General features: G+C 46.8%; 1 protein-coding gene across 1 annotated transcript in view; it reads right to left on the bottom strand.

The window, feature by feature from the left end:
* The window catches only part of LOC310794007 (nucleosome-remodeling factor subunit BPTF-like), a gene marked incomplete at its 5' end in the record, with an annotated part of 88093 nt that overhangs the window by 51048 nt on the left and 14376 nt on the right, over positions 1-22669 (bottom strand). Inside the window, 11 exons of the mRNA XM_083655876.1 lie at positions 1635-1759; positions 5711-7718; positions 8118-8429; positions 9916-10051; positions 13160-13289; positions 16298-16429; positions 17074-17255; positions 17390-17569; positions 18440-18615; positions 19634-19822; positions 21360-21623. Coding sequence (XP_083512002.1) covers positions 1635-1759; positions 5711-7718; positions 8118-8429; positions 9916-10051; positions 13160-13289; positions 16298-16429; positions 17074-17255; positions 17390-17569; positions 18440-18615; positions 19634-19822; positions 21360-21623 — 3834 coding nt within the window. The remainder of the gene's footprint in view (positions 1-1634; positions 1760-5710; positions 7719-8117; positions 8430-9915; positions 10052-13159; positions 13290-16297; positions 16430-17073; positions 17256-17389; positions 17570-18439; positions 18616-19633; positions 19823-21359; positions 21624-22669) is intronic.

Raw genomic sequence — 22669 nt, 5'->3', positions numbered from 1 at the left:
TATATCTAAAACATAAGTATAAAGATTATAGATGATATTCTTTCTTCCCGTTGTTCCATCACAAACCCACTTATGTTTTAAAATACATACTACTGCATGCGCTGGGACGCGTCATCAGTGATGTTAGCTGGGGTCGTAAGGTGATTCGGGTCTGTCAATATCCTACACCCTCGCCCAGTAGACCCAGCCGAGGCCGATTACGACCCCGACCCGCGTCCCAGAAGCAGCCGCTCACGGATCAGCCTTCCTACTCTGTCTGCAACGTTGCCCGCGGAAGGGTTGGTCACGCCCAATCCGCTGCAATAGAGTTAGTGCTACACCGCAGTATTGTAAGGCCCTTTGGTGCATGGAGGGTCTAGGCCCTGTGGGTGACTCCAGGCCGGGCTCTTCCTTCGTCTCACCAGACCCTCCCGGGGTAAAGGCAATCCTACCATCATTCGCCTGCGCCGAGCACCTCGCTCTAGCCTGAAGGACCCCAGGCCGCTTAATAATAACATGGTTTATATTTGCATTTTTACCCCCCAGATGTCTGGCAAAACGACATGCTGCTTGATTTAAAAAAAGAAAGGCAGCAGATTCCACCTGCTACTTTGTTCCAATGCAAACTGACTGCAGGCGCACTGCTGTGAAAGAAGCAGAAGAACATCTCCTCTTGTCTCACTATACTCTTTGTCTGCACTCAGACCGGAAACATTTTGCCATAGAGACATGCATAAAATAAAGCTGATAATATACAATTTGATTCTTTAAACGTCTGGCCCTTTCAAAAGCACATCACAAAACGGACAGCCCTGCTTCATCCTGGCTAAAAAAGAACGGGTCCATTGGAGTGAATGGAGATGTTGCAACTCTTCTATTATATGGCTCTGGCATTAGCTAATGATCACATGAGTGGGAAAAGGGGGGGTGCAGTGTGACATAACGGTGAACCAAATCGATAATTTTGGAGCCCCCCCCCCAAAAAAGCACGTTTGAACCCATAGAGGGCACTTTCGCTGCCTGAAAATAATATAGTGTGTCGAATTCTAACAGTTTAGTCTCAAATAATGAGATTTTAATTAGAATCCTTCACACACCACGTCAGCTTGGTTAAAAGCTGGAAAATGTGTTTTAGGGGTTAGTCCTCCTTTAAAAACATTGCTAGCATGCGAGCTTTAGCTGGCAAAACCACATTTAACGTGCAATGGGACGGCACAGAATCTGTATTTCATCTTAACTGTGCCAGGAACTATTGTGTCTATGTTGCTGGACGTCTGGTTATGTGGAGGTAGTTGGACAGGGTGGGAGGCGGGGTCAGGGTGGGAGGCGGGGTCTACCTGTGCGTGTGAGGGTGGGAGGCGGGGTCTACCTGTGCGTGTGAGGGTGGGAGGCGGGGTCTACCTGTGCGTGTGAGGGTGGGAGGCGGGGTCTACCTGTGCGTGTGGTTGGACAGGGTGGGAGGCGGGGTCTACCTGTGCGTGTGGAGGTAGTTGGACAGGGTGGGAGGCGGGGTCAGGGTGGGAGGCGGGGTCAGGGTGGGAGGCGGGGTCTACCTGTGCGTGTGGAGGTAGTTGGACAGGGTGGGAGGCGGGGTCAGGGTGGGAGGCGGGGTCTACCTGTGCGTGTGGTTGGACAGGGTGGGAGGCGGGGTCTACCTGTGCGTGTGGTCCCGGCGGCGGCCGAGGGTTTGACGGCCATGTCGTCCCATCTCAGACATGACCAGAGGAGCCTCAGCAGCAGACTCACACCGGCCAGCGACTTCACCGTCTGCAGACGATACCTGGACACGACGCCGGAGAGAGAGGAGAGAGACGGAGGTTACAGAGCTCTTCCTTCATATACTGCTGCACCTAAACGGTCAACATTTGTGTGAGCTATCAATTATACCGATGTGAGACTGTAAGCACAAATATTGCGTCGTTTCCAATAGCGAGCCCTTATTCAAATGTCAGGTGGACAGCGGCTCTAACTAGGTCACATAAGGGACAGGAGTGATGGATCAAAATGACAATGACATGTCACGGTGTCTTTGGTCATTTATAAAATAAATTATCTACTGTTTTTTTCTCTCTATAGATTTTGTTTGTACCGCTACTTTACATTGAAGTTAATGGCGAGTGGCACTAGTGTAGAGGAGCGGGTCGTATTTACCCACAATGCCTTGCGTTGCTCGCCCAGACGTGACGTAGTTGCCCCGGCTCTATTGAGACCACGAACTCATTAGGAACGTGTTTACAGACCGAGGTCATAAATCAAGTGACAAGTAGGCTCAGTTGACTTCTATACAATCGGACCTCTTTTTGGAGCCAGTGGAGTCGAGCCCCTGCAGGCCATTAGAAAGAATGCACGTTTAAGGCACTTCCGCAATGGCTTCACGAGGGCGACTGACGGTGCATTACAGAGAACATGTCGGAGCACACAGTATGTGTGGAGCAGGAGCAGACAGTATGTGTGGAGCAGGAGCAGGCAGTATGTGTGGAGCAGGAGCAGACAGTATGTGTGGAGCAGGAGCATACAGTATGTGTGGAGCAGGAGCAGGCAGTATGTGTGGAGCAGGAGCAGACAGTATGTGTGGAGCAGGAGCACACAGTATGTGTGGAGCAGGAGCATACAGTATGTGTGGAGCAGGAGCAGGCAGTATGTGTGGAGCAGGAGCAGACAGTATGTGTGGAGCAGGAGCAGACAGTATGTGTGGAGCAGGAGCACACAGTATGTGTGGAGCAGGAGCAGACAGTATGTGTGGAGCAGGAGCATACAGTATGTGTGGAGCAGGAGCATACAGTATGTGTGGAGCAGGAGCAGACAGTATGTGTGGAGCAGGAGCAGACCGTATGTGTGGAGCAGGAGCACACAGTATGTGTGGAGCAGGAGCAGACAGTATGTGTGGAGCAGGAGCAGACAGTATGTGTGGAGCAGGAGCAGACAGTATGTGTGGAGCAGGAGCACACAGTATGTGTGGAGCAGGAGCAGACAGTATGTGTGGAGCAGGAGCAGACAGTATGTGTGGAGCAGGAGCAGGAGCAGGAGCAGGAGCAGACAGTATGTGTGGAGCAGGAGCATACAGTATGTGTGGAGCAGGAGCAGACAGTATGTGTGGAGCAGGAGCAGACAGTATGTGTGGAGCAGGAGCAGACAGTATGTGTGGAGCAGGAGCAGGAGCAGGCAGAGTGAGGACAGCCTGAGGTGTTTGGTGACGTTGCTGTCCCCTCATGACCACTTCCATGCAACAAACACAAAGACTGGTTGCCACTTGTAAATAATTTCATACGATGATCTCTTTGAAGTAGCAATATTATTACAGACTACAAAGGCACATTCAAACAACAGTTTCAACTCACAAAGTTCAAAGTGGAAACTTGCAGACATTTCATTCATTTTTATTTTATTTTTCTTTCATTTAATAAAGCCCATTTGGGTGTAACAGCCTGTTTTAAATGGAGTAATTGGAGGACGGGTTGTCATCTCCTTCAGTGAATCATTTCATACATGAATCTCTTTGAGGAAATGTCCCTTCCTTCCTTATGACTGAGATCACTGTCCCGACAATGAACCTGACGCTTAGGAGCGCTTCACATGGCTCCCTCTGTACGTACGGCCATTTAGAACACGTCGAATGTCCACCAAAACATGCTGAGCGCGGGGTGGGAGGGGAGGGGAGAGGACGGGAGGGGAGGTGAGGGGAGGGGGTGGGACAGGAGGGGAGGGGAGGGGAGGGGGTGGGACAGGAGGGGGTGGGAGGGGAGGGGGTGGGACAGGAGGGGAGGGGAGGGGAGGGGGTGGGACAGGAGGGGAGGGGAGGGGGAGAGGTATCCCCTTTCCAGCGCCTGACCGCAGGCGGGGAAAACATCCCTTGGCTGTGGGGCCGGGTCGTTGCGCGAGGCGAAGCATCCTGACACTCGTCCGACCAAGCAGATGATTCACGTCTGCTTCGGAACTCTGAGGTCCGCTGGAAATAAGCAGAGGTCTCTGTGTCTCACCGGGCTCAGAGCCAGAACACTGCCCGGCCCGGCCCAAAGCCACGAGCGGCACCACAGGGAGTGGTGGACAAGACATAACGCGCAACAAATCAACAGGACACCACACTCACTGTCTGTCACAAAACCAGGAGAGGATTTGACACCGCAGCTTTTTGTGTGTGTGTCCTTTTTAAAGTACATATTTGAGCCACATGTGTGGTGGTTACAGATTTAAACATGTCACCCATGTTTACGTAACTATACAACCACAAAGCAGGAGAGGCCGGGTTATGTTATGCTATAACACGGTCAGAGTCAACGATACGTTAACTATTTTCTGGCTGAACTTGCACACAATCAGCTCCTGATTACAAACAGTACTCTAAAAAGACATTTTCACAAAAAATGAAGTGCAGCTAAAGCTACAATAAAAAAGTAAAAAAATACATATATTATATTTAAACAAAAATGATTTAAGCGTATGACAGGTGTCTGTCTTCCTCCCCATGTAGGCTACATATAGAAAAGAAAAATTGGGGGAAAAAGCCCAAACTTGTGTGTCCCCCCCCCACCTTAGATTGTTTCAGATTTTAAAAATCGTTGGCTAATCACAATGACCTTTGAAAAGCAGGTGAAAACGGTCATTAGTTTGGCCAAATTAAAAAACTGATTGGGAACAGATGCTGCTAAGTTCTAGACAGCAGCGTCATTTTTCCACATTTGTCATGCCTTATCAGCACTTGGTCCCAAGTGCGAAAAACCAATGAAGCCAATGTAGAGTTTGTATGAAAACACCCTGAACTGAACAGTCCTGAGCAAAAAGCCTGAAAGGCAACATTACTATCACACAATTTCAAATTTCAAACATGTCATTTAGTTTCACAGTCCAGACAACAAAAACGAGTCTCACTCTCCACCAGAGGCGACTGTGAAGCGCAACACGATTCAACAGGCAGCAGTATCAGACTAAAGTCTTTTGCAAAGAGGCACACTGCTTCCATAACTCTTGCTGATATTTCCTTTTGACCTTTTTGCCATATGTCTGACTGAGCACTGATTTTGCTTTCATGGGATCTTGAATTTACAAATATACAGTATGTACATACAGTACACTGTACAGTATACTGTACACTATGTACATACAGTACACACGGATCACTGATGCATATGGCAGGTGCGTCTCTTCAAGACTGGGTGAACCTCTTCTGGCCGGGTGCTCTGCCAAGAGCTATAAACTCATTCCCCCCCCCCCCCAAAAAAAATCCCTGAAAAACATGGGGGTGTCCTCTGACGAAGGTTTATGCCTAAATGTGTTGGGCTGATGAGGCCATCCATAAAAATATGGTATAATTGAAGTCAAGTCTTGTCTTATTTTTAATTAAAAATGCAAGTCTTTTGGAGTGCTGCCATTCCACTGTTGTTGTTTTTTTGTAGATCTTTGGGAGTCACTATATACAAATCATGCCTGGCTGTCAAATACTATAATCCTTATATCCAACAGTCTTGTGGAACATTGAGAGTGTTTTAATAATGCTCATAATAATAATAATATCCTGAATATACCAGTGACTGCTTCAATGGATAAGGTTAATTAATCAATGTGAGCAAGAGAGCACATTTTATATAGATGTTGTTGATATGAGAATAAAGGAAGTAGCTGTTTTGGCTTTAATAAGCCCACCCAACGTAAGAACGGAGATACAAGAATAAGCACGTATCACTGTGATGGTTCTGGTTTAGTGCGTGGAATGCAGTCGCTGTGTGTGAGAGCCTACCTCCATGTGATGCCAAACGTGGGCCTGGGTGAAGGGTAAGGCCAGATGTCCAGGCTTGGCTTGGCGTTGTAGCTGAAGATGGACACCTCGCGGATTCCCCCCCGCCTCGCCAGCACCTTCAAGTCGTCATTGGGCAGCACAAAAATACTCTTGCGCTCGCTCTTGGTGACGAACTTGCGGTAGGAGGGCAAGGCGGTGTCAGAGCGCGTCTTCTTGGTGCGGGAGAATTTGAGGAGGCGGACACGCCCCTTTGTCAACGAGGAAAACTCCTGGCTCACAGACGTTGACGTCTTGCCACTGGGGTCTGTGGTTGACTTACTAAGGGACGCCAACAGAGTCGCCTCGTGCATCACCGTTTCACTCTGGCTGTCTTCCGACTGACTGTCGGGCGAACAGACTTTGGTCACGGTGGTTTTGGTCATGGTAGTGAGGGTGGACACAGCACTGCTCTCTGATGTTGACATCACGGGAGTCGCCACGTGTCTGGATGCATTTAGCGTCCCCTTGGCTATCCTCATCTCCTTGGAAACCGTTGTGGTGGTCGTGGTGGTGGTGGTGGTTGTGGTCAGCTGGGTGAGGATAGTCTTGAGCGGTTCCGTTGTGCCGCTGTTGCTGTTCTCCTCCGGAAAGTCGTCGCTGAGACTAGATTCCTCAGCTGATGCTATAGGAGAGGGTGGCATTCTGATGACCTTGAGTTTGGTCTCCACGGACTGAACTGGCGATGTGCTGTTGTGCTGTAGAGTGCTGCTCTGAGTGTTTGCTCCAAGTGCTTCTATGTTGTTTTCCAGCCGTGTCACCTTCGCTGGTGGATGGTAGTCCTGGTCCAATACCGTCACCTTGCTCTCCACCACTACCCTAGGAACCGGGCTTGCTTCCCTGACCCCGACCGCTGTCTTGTCATTTAACGGAGCCACATCTCCATTCACTAAGGGCTTTTGTTGTGTGCTGTCCTTGAGCGAGATGGCCAACACTTCTCCTTCAGCTTTACCTATGCTGTTCACCCTGGGCTGTGTACTGTTGGTGAGAGCACCGTGGTTTGGGGTTACTACAGAGTTAGTCAACATGACTTTGCTCTCCAGGCCATCTTTCCCATTCACCTGAGGGAGAAGAGGAACTGGCTGGGGAGCGAGACTGCTTATGCCCTCAGTTCTACCATGACCAATGCCTTGCATGTTTGCTTGGTGTACCGTTGGGTCCTTGCCATTTTCCTCTGTGCCCGGATGCTCCCCCGAGTTGAGACTTTCTGGGATTTGCTGAATAGGTTTAGGAATAGGTGTGTTCTGACCAGTGTTGTGGTCAGGAGTGCTTATGGGTGTCCTTACAGACCCTGCACATTCAGTATGTGCAGGCTTGGTAATATCTGATGATACACAGGAGGTTTGTTGCTTCAAAGAGCTGTGTATTCCCTGTGCTGTTGAACTGCCTGAACTCTCTTTGTTAGGCCCTGTAGTCCTTTCCAGTAAGTCTGCCTGCAGTTCCTGGGGCGTGGAGGTGGAGGTGGACTGGTTTTGCGGTGGAGCTGAATCTCCACCTGCAGGGTCTTTGGGTGTGGCGTGCGGGATAGAAGAGGAAAAAGGAGGCGCAGCGGTCCCGTCGGTTGTCTTAGAGAGTTCGGTCTCCTGTTTGACTTCACCCGGCCCGGGAATCTGTATTTCGGAAGATTTCTCCTCCACTTTCACAGGGACACCTGCTTTGAGCTGAGTCTGCGCTAGAGTCTGGGGCTGGAGTGGCGAGCGCGGCCGGACCGGCGTGCCCGGAGCTGGGGCTGGAGTGGCTGAAGTCTGGGGCTTGGAGGCGAGGGTCTGCTGTCTCTGCCTCTCCTCCAGGGTGTGTTGCTTGACTCGCCGCTCCAGCAGGATGTCCAGCTTGCAGGGCTTGACCACCTTCTTGTAGGCGACGCGGGTGAGGAAGCCCTTGCTGACATCCACTACGTCATAGTTGAAGGGCCGCTGAGGGCCCTCAGTAGGCTCTTCCTTCATGGAAGCCTTGACCTCCAGGAGACTGGTCCCTGGAGGGTCAATTCAATTAGACGTTCAATTCCAATTACATTCCATACATCTTCCCTGCCCTTTCCCATTTTCACTGCTCAGAAGCATTTTGAACATTTTGCTGAACACAAAATCTGCCTGATTGTAACACATTCGCAGCCGTCTGTACCTCTCCAATTTGACTCAACCTTCTGATGTCCAGGAAACCCAATCCAACTGACTTCACTTGTGCAGTTTACACATAGTTATATATTATTATATATATACACATAGTTATATATTATTATATATATATACACATAGTTATAAGTTGATACAGATAGTGAGTTAGCATGACAGGGTTTGAAATTAAACACCATTCATACATGTGAATTTGACTCTGTACTACTACAGACTTGTTTAGCGGTGCCCTGTCATACCTGGCTCTTCCTCTGGTCGTGAGTCTGTGGGGTCTACCTCCATCTTCTCGGCCGACTCATCTGCTGACAGTTCCTCAGTCTTCACTTTCTTATCTAGCTCTTCTTCCTTCCCGTCCTCTATCCTCTCTTGAGACAGACAGTCTGTTGAGGGCTTGGAGGTGGTAAGACAGTCTGTTGAGGGCTTGGAGGTGGTAGAGGAAGCTCCATCTCTCTCCTCTGTGCTACTGGCTGCAGCTCCCTGAGCTTCTGGTGCCGCTAAACTGGGTTGTCGACTTAAGTCCAGCAGAGTACATTTCTTACCAAGTTTTGCATCTATGGAAGAAAAGAGCGAGGGAGAGTTTATTTTTCCAATTTGCAGTCTGTTTCAAAGGCAATCTATGCATACTGATAAGCCCCAATAATCATGTAGGATTTACTCTAATGGGTGCATGAAAAAAAAAGTGGATAAAATATTTATGAGGTCTTTGATCGGCTATTTGAAACATCAAATGAGAAACAAAAACATTTTCATATGCTGGACAGACACAATTTGGAGAGTTCTTTTCGGCTACGTTCACACAGCAAACCTTAGTGCTTGAATCTGACTTGTTGCTCACATCTGATTTTTTGTGTGACTTTCTAAAAGTGGCCCATATCAGACTCCAGTGTGAACAGGTCGCGGACCTGAAGTGACCCGCAGGAGAAGAACAACAATAACGTCACACGCAGCACACTGCTGTTCTAAATAAACCCGGAAGAAGACAGCAGTAAACATGATGGTAGCTGACGATGTTGTTTCATCTGTTGTTTACGGTTCAATTTACAAGTTATTGTGCAGTGGAAGCCAGTGAATACAGGAGCAGATGATAGCGAGGAAGAGGAGAAAGAGATCCTTTAGATTTTTTTTTAATAATGGCTTTCTGTGGAGCAATAGCTGCTACTTCTTGCTAATACATATAAGGTCTAAAACCTCACTGTCCCTCCACTGATTAGCTCCCTCACAGCTGTCCTCCATGTTTGTAATCACAATCTCAGAACAAAAAGGGAAGCACGCACATCTCCGTGAAAATTTACAGGTGCTGGACTCAAAAATACACACCATAAAAGAAGAGGAAGTCCGCACACTGTGTTGAAGCTCCAGCGACCACAAGTTTAATTAAAGTTAGATACAACGTTTCGACCCCTTCAGGTCTTCATCAGGTATGATGATATGGTACCTGATGAAGACCTGAAGGGGTCGAAACGTTGTATCTAACTTTAATTAAACTTGTGGTCGCTGGAGCTTCAACACAGTGTGCGGACTTCCTCTTCTTTTATGTAATCACAATCTACCTGCTTGGTCGTCCCTCCTCCCGCCAGCACAGAATAGTGACGCTCTGGAATGACGTAAAAGTCACATTGAAGCATTAAGTCAGATATGGGCCAGATGTCTGTTCACACCGGAGTCACATTCCAAAACATCAGATTCGAATCTGATGTTTTTCCACATTTGAAAGTAGCCCAGGTCGTCTTTAAAAAAGTCACTTTCAATGTGACTTGTACTGTTCACACAGTCGTGAAAAAGACTCACCTGAGTCACTTAGGGGGGAAAAGATTAGATTCAAGCACTAAGGATGGCTGTGTGAACGTAGCCTTAGAGATCCTAGAACACAAGTCCCACTGAGAAGCACAGAAAGGACTCGAGTCATGGAAGTGCACGAATTTGGCACAGTGACCATTGACATTTTTGAATGAGAGAGGAATAGACAGTCAAAGACACTTTGAGTGAGAGAAAACCACAATTTGGGCCCCAAACTCCCCCACTGCACTGACTGCAGACCTTCCAGTTCTTTGCGGTAGTTGGCATTGGTGTTGCCCGGCAGCTTTGGGACAAAGCGCTCCACATGAGTCTTGCTGATCCAACTCCAGCCCCCGTAGCCGGTCACACGATACTCCTCTCCCTTCTGCTTCCACACCTTCACACAGGGAGGAGGAAAGCAGCAAGGGGAATGGAGAGGACAGGGTTAAACTAAACAATGAGAGGCCAAAGAGGTTCAGAAAGGACAGTGGTCAAACAGGAGAGGGTTAGAGGTTGTTTATTGCTGAGAGAAATGACTCACAGCAGAGCTTGGCTTTCTGCATCTTTGTGGTCCCTCACTGACACACAGTGTTCCCCACAGGCTGTCAGTTGACATCAGTTGAGCCCTAGTAACTCCTATTTTTTCAGCCACTGAAGTCTCTCAATCTATTATTGAGAGACTTTGTACTGCAAGTAAGCTAACCTTTCCTAGGTCGTCCCCTTTTTGCTCAGTGCTTCAGTTGAGCAAGCTTGGTACCTGGATATGGGAGGACTGTTTACACCAGGGGTGGCCAAACTTTTTTGGTTGTGGGCCGCATACAGAAAAATATAAGGAGTCGCGGGCCAAACAATATTAAGTCGTTTTGAATTGGACCAGAAAACCCTTGTGCCATCAAAACTTTAATTTCTACCTAAATGAATATATGACACATAGTTTATTGATGTGCTCACCTATTACAATGGGTATTTCTGTACGTTTTCAAATGTCCTTTTCCTGTGCCAACAGGTTAAGACAGAGATAATTTAACATAACATTAGTATTAAACATTCATTCAGTATTAACTAGAACGACCGCAACGCGGACTTATGCCTCCGCCATTAGTTCATTCTTGAGTCCAAGTGGATGTTGGAGCCAAATTGGAAGAAATTGCATCAAGGCGTTTCTGTGCATAATTGGATATTTGAGCCAAATGTGAAGAAATTTAGTCAAGGTGTTACTGAGATATGGCGTTACCGAGCTTGAAAATGGCATTTGTTAGGGCACTGTGACCTTGACCTTTGACCTTTGATAACCAAAATGGAATCAGTTCATCCTTGAGCCTAAGTGAATGTTTAAGGCGAATCTGATGAAATTCCGTCCAGGCGTTCCTCAGATATCGCGTTAACAAGCTTGAAAATGGCGTTCGAGAGGTCACAGTGACCTTGACCTTTGACCTTTGACCACCAAAATGTAATCAGATCATCCTTCAGCCTAAGTGAATGTTTAAGGCGAATCTGATGAAATTCCGTCCAGGCGTTCCTCAGATATCGCGTTAACAAGCTTGAAAATGGGGTTCGAGAGGTCACAGTGACCTTGACCTTTGACCTTTGACCACCAAAATCTAATCAGATCATCCTTGAGCCTAAGTGAATGTTTAAGGCGAATCTGATGAAATTCCGTCAAGGCGTTCCTCAGATATCGCGTTAACAAGCTTGAAAATGGTGTTCGAGAGGTCACAGTGACCTTGACCTTTGACCTTTGACCACCAAAATCTAATCAGATCATCCTTGAGCCTAAGTGAATGTTTAAGGCGAATCTGATGAAATTCCGTCAAGGCGTTCCTCAGATATCGCGTTAACAAGCTTGAAAATGGCGTTCGAGAGGTCACAGTGACCTTGACCTTTGACCTTTGACCACCAAAATGTAATCAGATCATCCTTGAGCCTAAGTGAATGTTTAAGGCGAATCTGATTAAATTCCGTCCAGGCGTTCCTCAGATATCGCGTTAACAAGCTTGAAAATGGCGTTCGAGAGGTCACAGTGACCTTGACCTTTGACCTTTGACCACCAAAATCTAATCAGATCATCGTTGAGCCTAAGTGAATGTTTAAGGCGAATCTGAAGAAATTCCGTCAAGGCGTTCCTCAGATATCGCGTTAACAAGCTTGAAAATGGCGTTCGAGAGGTCACAGTGACCTTGACCTTTGACCTTTGACCACCAAAATCTAATCAGATCATCCTTGAGCCTAAGTGAATGTTTAAGGCGAATCTGATGAAATTCCGTCAAGGCGTTCCTCAGATATCGCGTTAACAAACATCCGTACGGACGTACGTACGGACGGCCGGCCGTACGGACGGACAACCCGGATCCATAATGCCTTCGGCCTGGCTTCGCCGGCGGAGGCATAAAAATGTTTAAAAATAAAATAGACCAGGTCAGGGTACTCAAGCATAATCCATTTTCAACGGTTTTGAATTGAAAAAACGAAATGGGGGGAATCCGTTTTTTTGTTTTCGTTTTTTCCCCGTTTTCGTTTTTTCGTTTTAAACTTTAAAACGGAAAAACGTTTTTAGCATTTTTTTTTTTTGCCAAATTCATGGCGGGCCACTTAAAAACGGGCAGCGGGCCGCAGTTGGCCCGTGGGCCGTAGTTTGGCCACCCCTGGTTTACACCATGCTCTCTTTGAACTCTAGTAACTACCCCTTCATACTTTAAGCTAGAAACTCTACTCTAACTAGCCCTTCATACTTTAAGCTAGAAACTCTACTCTACCACTTCATACTTTAAGCTAGAAACTCCATTCAAACTTGAAAGGAACACAACATTTTGGGAGTTTCTCTTATTTGCCATATTCCCAATAGTAAGACGATAAGATAGATGCCCTTCCCTTCTCTGTGTGTGCAGTAGAAAGTACCACTTTTCATACTTTACAGCGTTTTCATAACTTTGGTACTTTTTGAGAAATCGCAGTTGACTTTTTATGCTTTTTTTCCAACCTTTATAATGGCAGCCTATGGAGCCAGCCTAGAGTGCGTGATGTCACAATTCACTCTAGCTGACTGACTGAGGTTGACCAAGGAAAAGGGGCGGGATTTAGGAAAGGTCAATTAGATCCATCAACAAGAAACCCATAGAGACAGTCCGCATGTCTGGGAACGCCCATACAGGCTCTAGGAACGGCCACAATAGACGCTGGGTTAGCCTGGGGGCGGGGTCAGGGTGGGGTAAATTCCCCCCGTTCGATCCATTCAGCAAAGTTAGAATTTAGCTGATAGCCCAGCCCAGGCAGACACGATCGGGGATTTAACCACCGCAGTAAACGCACATCTGAGCAGACGTCTTGTGTTCTGCTCTAGAACCCCCAAACCTGTAGTTTAGAGCCGCAGCACCGTCTTTTGGCGAGTCAGCCCATGAGATATATCGGCGGTTTTACCCCACTCGCGCGCCAGCCGTTTAACATTTTGTGGGCGTTTTCCCAGACATGACGAGACGTGGCCTCAACCTATGAAGAGTGTGTGACCGACCTGGTGTTTGATAGGGAAGGTGTACTTGACCCAGGTGGCCTGCTGCATCGTCTCCTCCTCCTCCAGCTTCTTCTCCCTCTTCTTCACCTTCTCCTTCTCCTCGCGCTCAATGGACGTCATGCGGTGTAACCTGAAAACATATCGCCATGCGACTTGCAAGACCTGAATTGTTTTCATCTCCTTCTACATTAAAGGGATAGTTCTGATTTTTGGAATCTTAGCCCAATTTTGCTACTTATAAATGATGATGTTTGATTGCAAGATTCCTTTCTGAGCACAATCCCTGCTGTTCCTCATACTAGCTCCAGATAGTTAGCCACAAACCAATGCAAGGTCATTGGGGTCACGCTCCTGTCTGTGCAAGCTGGGGTCACGCTCCTGTCTGTGCAAGCTGACTGAGCTCACTGAAATGTCACTTTGGGAGGACATTTCAACTCGTCTCTGCCACCACGGACAACACTACCGTAACACACTCTGAACCCCTCTCTTTACAGCCAGGCAGGCACCGGTCAAAGAGAACCGGTTCCCCGAAGTCCAGTGTGTTTTCCGTGTTCCTCCTTCCCCTGGAGATGTGTGGCTTGGCACAGCGCTGCCGGCCCGCTCCTAGTTCTCTGAGCCACACATCTCCAGGGGAAGGAGGAACACAGAAAACACACTGGACTTCGGGGAACGAGTTCTCTTTGACCGGTGCCTGCCTCTGCCTCAGGACAGCGACGAGGGGGCCGACCAATCAAATGAGTTTGGGACGTGGTTTCATCTAGTGTCCCTCTAGAGAGAGAGTGGCGTCAGCGGAGGACCAAAATGCGAGACTCATTAGCCAATGAACAGCCAGGAATGGGTCTCGCGCTACTTTTGAATGCTAAAATAAAGCTGATAATGTACAATTTGATTCAAGGGGGGGGGGGAACCCTTTCAGAGTACAACACAAACTGTCTATTTTGCTGCAACTCGACAGTGCTGCTTAATCCAGGACCTTACTTCCTGGAACTCTTGAGAGTAAAAAACTGGTCCATTGGAGTGAATGGAGATGTCGGGACTCTTCTATCTACACGGCTGTGGTTTCATCTAAACCCCACTGGGAAAAGGATAGGGAGGCGGAAGGGAACTGGTGGGAATAGCGTGATCCTCCCACCTGCTACGTCCTGCCGGTGAAGCTCCCCGCTGTCAGGTGAAAAGAAGCGGCTGGCAATTGCGCATGTGTCGGAGGAAGCATGGTGCTAGTCTACGGCTCTCACCAGATCGTTCAGAGCGGGTGGAGCAGCGACCGGTGCAGCACGGGGAAATTGGCCAAGAACAATTGAGGAGAAAATAGGGGTAAAATCGGAAAAGAAAAAAAAACATTCGCACATATTAATTACCCTCAAATTCCTTAATGTAACCAAATAGTCCCACAATCTGCAACACTGTATCACCACACTGTGATGAGTGGAGAGTTTTGTTTGCATTTGTTCTACACTGCGCTGTAGAAGGAAGCGTTTGTACACAGGCGCATGGTCTTATTCTGTGGTGTTTGGTTGCAAAGTTACACCGCCTCCGAACTGGACTGGCATACGTACTATTCACCTTATGTAGCCACGCCCATTTGACCTGGTTGTGTGGTCGTGTGACGACTCAACCGTCTGCGGGTCTTATAGAAGTAAACGGCTCGAGCTGCGCTCGGAGGAGAGAAAACCATCTGAAGCTTTCTTTGTTGGAGTCCAGGTATGTTTTACAAGAAAGTGCTCGTCATTGTCGACGATAACGTTATCTGACCTGGCTAACAGTGGATACTCGCTTGCTGGCTGTGTACCGAGCTCAAAGTAGTAGGCTACGTTCTTTGTTTTACCCCCTGCACTGTCCGCTACAAAAACAACTCTCTTCTTCTGACGTTAATTTATATTTCGCGCCGTGACGGCCGGAAGTGTTAACATGACCCGGAAGAATTTGGCCCACCCCCGCGTCTGAACACAAGGTGAATAGCTCCGGTCTGCACGCGACTCGGTATCACAATGCTGTTGTATGCAGTGGAACCAACGTCAGTTTGCCGTTTTATGCAGAGAGCGTTGACGTCTAAACGTGGCCGTTGTCTTGTCACTTCACAGCTTCTATCCACATGTTTTCAACCCTGTCTATTCAGCTGTGTGGATCAAATACAGCCTTCAACAACAAGTAGGACACTTTGAAGAGGGCAAAGCCTGTTTTTTGTGTGTGTTTTTCCCCCCATCTGAAAAATAGCTTCACAGTAACGTTGGCCCCAGCTCACTCTTGGTATGTAAAATACGACCCACATAACTTGTGAATGAGCACTTCAAAACATGAATCATTATTTTATTATTAATAAATGTATATAAACAATTAAGAGCTGCTTCTAGAGCACGCGTACGAGAGTCCTGATCAAAGATGAGAAAACGTAAATCTAGTTGCTCTTGGCACAACTCCATAAAACGCACACACTTGCTCTATAAGTAGCTGCCTGGGATGCACTGAACTCTTACACACACACACACACACACACACACACACACACACACACTTTGATGCTCAGTCACACACAAACACTCTTACACACACACACACACACACACACACACACACACACACACACACACACACACACACACACACACACACACACTTTGATGCTCAGTCACACACAAACACTCTTACACACACACACACACACACACACACACACACACACTCTGGCCGTGACCCTGTGAAGCTCTTTAAGAGGGGCGTTGTGGAGTTGAAGCGGTAGTAGAGGCGGAGGTGGGTGGTACTGGTAGTGGGCTCGCAGTCTAAATATTATGCCAGCCAGCAGGGGTGGGCCGTTTGATCTGATCTGGTTCTGATCACCTCTGTCTGCTAAACTGGCCCGCCTGGCCACACATCCTGTGTGTATGTACATGCACTGAATACTTGTTTTTTTAAGTATTTGAATGTTTTGCATTCAAATTGAATTTGTGGTTGGCTCAAATAATTAGTAGACCTGAGACTTGTCACGGACTCGAGGTGTGGCGACTCGACTACAACGCTGGTGTGTGTACGCTGGTGTGTGTACGCTGGTGTGTGTACGCTGGTGTGTGTACGCTGGTGTGTGTATGCTGGTGTGTGTACGCTGGTGTGTGTACGCTGGTGTGTGTATGCTGGTGTGTGTACCTGGTGTGTCCCAGCGAGTCCTTCCAGACAGGCAGCATGGCCACAGGTTTGATGGCACACTCCAGGATGGCCAGAGCCAAGGCAAACTCCCTGGCCTTACTGCACATCTGAACTGCCTTGATCCAATTGGTTCTGCAAACAAAGTCACATGATCACTTTCCTGATCAACTTTTACTTTACTTACCAAGACCCACTAAACCCTTGTTTTCTATGGTTATAAAGTATAAACAGCAAGCTACACAATTCTGATTGGCCAGCAGGTGTGCGTTAAATGGTTTTAGAACACGGCTCTCTTGAATACTCGATTCTGATTGGTCAATCAACAAGATTCACCGGTCATTATTTCTCAACAACCGACCGCTGCTCTGCCACACCTGGATTAATCAGTTGATAAGAGCCTTTTGTCAGCAAACACTACTAATTAGGCCAACCAGTTGCAGCTGTGGTGTCTTGTGTGCCAATTACGAATGAAACCGCTTTGTCGTTGAAAACGCTATTAAAAAATTGAATCGAATTGAATAATTATTTTTGTCAGATTATTGAATGATTTAGTGGTAGGCCGTGTTCTAAGCGGGATAATGTATATTGAGGCGGTGATTACTGGAAATAATGACCTTCAGGTGAATGATTAAGCCCTCCGCTGCACGTCGGGCTCAATCATTCACCTTTCGGTCATTATTTCGCCAGTAATCACCGGCTCACTATACATTATCCCTTACTTAACGCACACCTGCTTATTGATCCCTCACATATATAATTCCCACTCCATCTCCCACCTGTGCGAAGCCCAGTTTGGGTGCATGAACGGTGCAGGGACGTTCATCTCCAGCTGGATGATGGTGAGCCTCAGAGTGGAGATGGTCAGGACCTTAGACCCATGGATAGACCCGTTCCACTTAAACTCCCCGGCTGGCGTCATGCAGAACTTGTGGGAGAGATGCCGCCTCTTATCGTGGTCCTGATGAAGAGGCAGGTGGGTGGATTTGAGGATTTATAAGGACCGGCCACCATGTTTCACTGTCAACGTCACAACTTCAAAGTATTTCTGAACAAGTCAAAGGAGAAAGACAACACTGGGATTTGACCACTTGCCTCTCGGTGCTGGTGCTTGTTGAGGGCCAGGGTGTTGGCGCTGTACTGGTTGTGATAGACGCGGTACTTGCCCTCCTGTCCTAGCTTGAAGAAATGGCTGAGGGTTCCCTTCATCACCACCTCCTTGGAGCTGCGGGTGCTAACGCGGGTGACATCGCCTTGGGCGTTTACTACTAGCACCTATAGGGAGGCGGGGAGAAATGAGAGAGGAGTCTTGTCAATTTAACTCAATTGATACCTGATGCAGCATTTGTGTGTATAGCCCTCATTTGTGTGTGTATCCCTTTAAGACCGCAGTTCGCGGTCTTAAAGGGAAACACACAAATGCTGCATCAGGTATCAATGGGTTAATGAAGAACAAACTCACTTATCCACAACCTAAGTTGACTACTTTCAATGCAAATAGTGGTAGTTAGAGGTCAGAGATCAGTCCGTTCAACGCCAGGGACTTAACGGACATAACTGATTCCAAGGTGCTCTGGATAGGATCAATTAGCCTGGTGAAAACCATCCTGATAACGTCAACTCACATTCTCTTTTGCTCCACGGGTCAGTCTGGACTGCCAGCAATCCACAGCGATTTCCTGAAATTACAATGTAACCGGGCGAATCAGGTACTGCATCATAGTTGATGACGTAACCCGGCCAATCAGGGATGCCGCTGCCAAAACAGTAACAACGTCTCCGGAAGCAAGGAGCAGTAACGCTAACGTTAGTAGGTGCAGTTATTGCAGAAATAGACTCAATTACAATAATTAAACAAGAACAGGAGTATGCTGCACTGGCGGAGTTTCTCGGTGGAAAATACATTTTCGCCATTCTTCTGACTTTGCATTGGATTTGGCAACGCCGATTGGCTGAAGGAGTCGTCTGTCAAGGCAAGTACACCCGCCCACTGAAATGGCTGTGGGAGGATGGAAGTCCAGACTGACGCGTAGAGTAAAAAGCAAAAATGGCTCAAAAGTGGAACTCAAATTCCTCATGACTGACTGACACAAGCATGTATTTACAAGTACAAAATCCAGCAGCTTAGCAGCTGCAGGTGCTCACCTCCTTGCCCTCCTTGAAGCCCTTGTTGGCCTCGTGCACAGCAGCAGCCACCTGCTGGCTCTTCATCTGGCTCAGCTTGCTCTCCGGGTTCCTGAGCCGGGTCACCATGCGGGTCGCCAAGGACCTCCTGCCGCCGGGCCCCGCCCCCTCACCACTGCCTGCCTCTTTACCGTCCCCTGGAAACACGCCACCCAGGTTAATGAAGGACAGAAGATGCTTAAAGGCTATGTGTTGCAACGAGAGGCAAGGTGTGCAAAAGGCGGCCATTCCAGAAAAGCGCTGCAGCCGGTGTGTTTTATTCCTCAGAGCGTTGAGATATGAAATGTGAAACGAAAAGCGTCAGGTGACGTGAACCGCTTTTTCCAGGCCGACCAATCGCAATGATGGAGACGCTGGCCATTCGCCCCATACCGTGCAACAACAATATGGACGAAGTGGCGGTGAAGAAATGGGACATTGTAAATCATTGAATTTACGTTACTGTAACAGCGATCTTAACCCATTGATACCTGATGCAGCATTTGCGTGTATATCCCTCATTTGTGTGTGTATCCCTTTAAGTCTTAAAGGGATACACACACAAATGCTGCATCAGGTATCAATAGGTTAAAGGCAGTATGGATGTATTGTATATATATTTATGTATTGTAAATATTCTATTGTCTGCTAGAAGAGCTAACCAGCTGGTTAGTAAGGTCAATGTTCTCATCAGCGTTTCTGACAATTCCGGTCAAATTATTAGATCTGTGTTTATTGAGCTTAAAAACAATTGATAGCAGGCTATTCACCTTATGTAGCCCACAATCACAACTTATGCACATTATTGAAAACACATAAATGTTAAATACTGAAATAAATGAGACAAAATAAATGCATTTAGGCTGAGCTAACAGGCTATGTCATTGTTTTTACTTCTCTTCAGCAAGACAATATAGACATTTTAAATAAAAGACTATGGAAGAAATTCTGCAAATGTATTTGGCGACCCAAATAAAATCTCGTGAGACCCACCTGTGGGTCCGGACCCAGTCTTTGGTGTAGATGGCCAGTATGCACTTACTTTTTTGTGATCCTAAATACATTAAACATGCTGCTCCGTAACAGACGAACAAAACTTCCAATGGTAACATCAATAGTGCCAGAATGACGCTGTGATCTCAAAGCAAACCAAGTAATAACGATGTTGTGTCAGACCTGTGTCATCGAAGCTAGCCAAGGACGACTGGGAGGACTTGTCGGCCAGATCTGGGGGTTCAGGACCCCTGGGAGGGGCCCCAGTTCCTATACTGCTGTTACTGTTCTCCTCGCTGGGCTGGGGGGGCTGGCTCAGGCTGGGGAACCCCTCTCCGCTGGTGGGGGCAGACTCAGACAACGGCTTTTCTGCTACACGGACAGAAAATGACAAGTGGATTTGGCCATTATATAAAATATTCTGGCTTGTCTAAAATGTGCAGTACCTGCTGTCATTTGCCATGTCATGATATCTGAGAGATCTTTCATGGTTCATTCAAGTGTTTAGCAAGACTGAAACGATTGAACTGGAACGAACATAAATTATAGTGTTAAATAAACAAGGCTTTTAGCAATGACATCCAAACAGCAGGTTTGAAGACAGCAACTTGCTTGTAATGCTTGTGACATAATAAGCAGGGCTATGTCTCCCTCTAGTGACAAGCAGCATGCAGTGCACGTACCAAAGAACAAGCTTATATGAAAAGTATGGGTCAGGTGAAAGCAATGAGCAATCTATGCTTTTCCCAACTGATCAGAAGAATGCCAGAGTTTAGCAAGCACGGCCACAACAAGGTATGTGCACACACAGCATCACCATACTGAGCACAACCACAAACGCTGGAACTGTGTTCAGATGCTGATTGTCAAAGTTGAATGTGTGGAGGTCACCTCAGGACAAGGCTTTTAACAATAGCACAGCCTAAACAAAGAGCTATCTGGATGCCAATAACAAGGAAGCAGCAGAAGGAAAGTTGTATAAATATAATAATTAAATAATTGCACCAGGTGATGTGAATGCTGTCGTCCCTATTGACTGAGGCTCAGTTCCAGTCATGCTGTTTGCAGTGACAAAGCCATCTGATTGCAAATCAATCTACGCAATCAACCTCTCAGCTCTTTAGCAGAAAAGAAAGCATGAGTGATCAAGAGAGCAAGAGCAGAGCGGCTAAAAGCGTTCAAGACCAACGCTGAAATTCAAGCAAAATAGCAGATGGGTCAGACAAGAGGGCAAGGCTGGGGAATGGTCAAGAAGAGGAAGGAACACCCAAGCACAGCATGTATGAAACAAACAAACCAGAACATATTCGTTCGAATATATTCAAATACAAAAATAATAATCTTTAAAAAAAAAAGCATTCGTGGGAAAGCAAACCAATACAATCAGAGAGCTTATATATAACTACTTGGTATATTTATTTAAACATTGTTTATTTATTTTTATTATTTTTTATTATTTATTCAGTCAGCATTAGTACAGTAGTAGCCTAAACTTTTGTAATGTTTTTAAATAACCAGGCAAACGATGTATGTTTATATTTTGCCCTCCTGCCCATTTTTTTTTTACCTGGTTAAATGTAAAAAAAAAAAAACTATATATATATATATATATATATATATATATATATATATATATATACTGTATATATATACCGTATATATATATATATATATATATACCGTATATATATATATATAAAATTGAATATAAATTTTCATATTCGATTATTCTTTTAATTTTAATATTCGAATATATATTCGAATATACAATATTCTTTGACAGCCCTAGTCTGGAGTCAGTTTTGCAATTCCCCCTGCTAGGTTAAGGTACAGACTGGGCCATGGTAAAGCTGACCCGAAACAAGGGCTTAATATGGGCAACTTCACACCATGGAGTGTCCTGGTATACCTTCGGTGCCGTCACTGGCTTCCATATTGGAACATCCCTCTCCAGTGGGCTCCAGGCGAGAGGTCTCAGCAGTGGGGGTGGTCTGTGCTGAGGCTGGGTCCAGGCGAGAGGTCACAGCGGTGGGGGTGCTCTGTGCTGAGGCTGGGTCCAGGCTAGAGGTCTCAGCGTTGGGGTTGGTCTCTGCTGGGGCTGCTGGAAGTTGAGGTTCCTCTGAGATGTTACTGCCACCACTGCCCTCCTGACAAGTGGACGGAGCCTCTACAACTGCACATGGACAGCAATAATGCAGTAATGTTGTACAAATTCAAGACTTAAGGTCCTTACACATCGGGAGCGTTTTTTTCGTGCGATTAATTCACACGTCAATAATATTTTCCGAACCTATATCAGTCAATGCAACCGTGCATACCAACGGCGAAGTTTCGCTGAGCGTTATTGCGGTTTATTTTTTCGAACCACGGTCGATTTTTCTGAAATTCGCTTCTGCCGTGTACACATCTGTGGCTGTGATTGACAGGTGGGTCAAAACTCGCATCGCAATTTCGTGCCGTATATTCGCATCGCTCTTGATGTGTAAAGACCTTTAAGCTGATAATCCAGGGGAAACTTTTTGAGACAATACAGAAGGGCGGTATTGTTCCAAGGATCGAAACTGGCAAATAGGATAAAATCAATGTGGATAACATTGTGGACTATAAGACCAAATCTATCAACAGAAACAATAGCATTTCATGTCATCTTGGTTGTAATCTTATCTCTTTATTATTGGCATTCAGGTTCTGAGTCTGACCATAGAATTTGTATTGATAGAGAGTGACCATTCCCATTCAAATCTACACTCACTTGGCTGGTGCTTTCAGACAGTTACTGTGGCTACCTCCATTGTTTTCACATGGCAGCTTTGCTGTATCACAATGGTGGCTGCTGCATCAGCTGCATCAGCTGCATCAGCTGCATCAGCTGCATCAGCTGCATCAGCTGCATCTGCTGCATCAGCTGCATCTGCTGCATCAGCTGCATCAGCTGCATCAGCTGCATCTGCTGCATCAGCTGCATCAGCTGCATCAGCCGCCACCGGAGTTGAACAACGTTCAACTTTTTCAGCTCGTCGACTGTTTCCGTTATCGTGGCAAAACCACACCAGACGTTGACAGTTTGTGCGAGAGCCTCTTTCTCGTAGGGCTGCATGACATGCAAAATAATCATAGATACATTCGGACTCGGAAGTTGGAGGCCTGAATAATTTGGCGTAAGATATTGATCGTTATATTAATACCTTTACATGATTGGATTTGGTGCGAGGGCAGGCA

The sequence above is a fragment of the Poromitra crassiceps genome (genome assembly GCF_964638095.1).
Source record: "Poromitra crassiceps genome assembly, chromosome: 19".
Classification (NCBI taxonomy): domain Eukaryota; kingdom Metazoa; phylum Chordata; class Actinopteri; order Beryciformes; family Melamphaidae; genus Poromitra; species Poromitra crassiceps.
The sequence above is the reverse complement of the archived record's forward strand: the minus strand, read 5'-3'. Positions and strand labels throughout refer to the sequence as shown.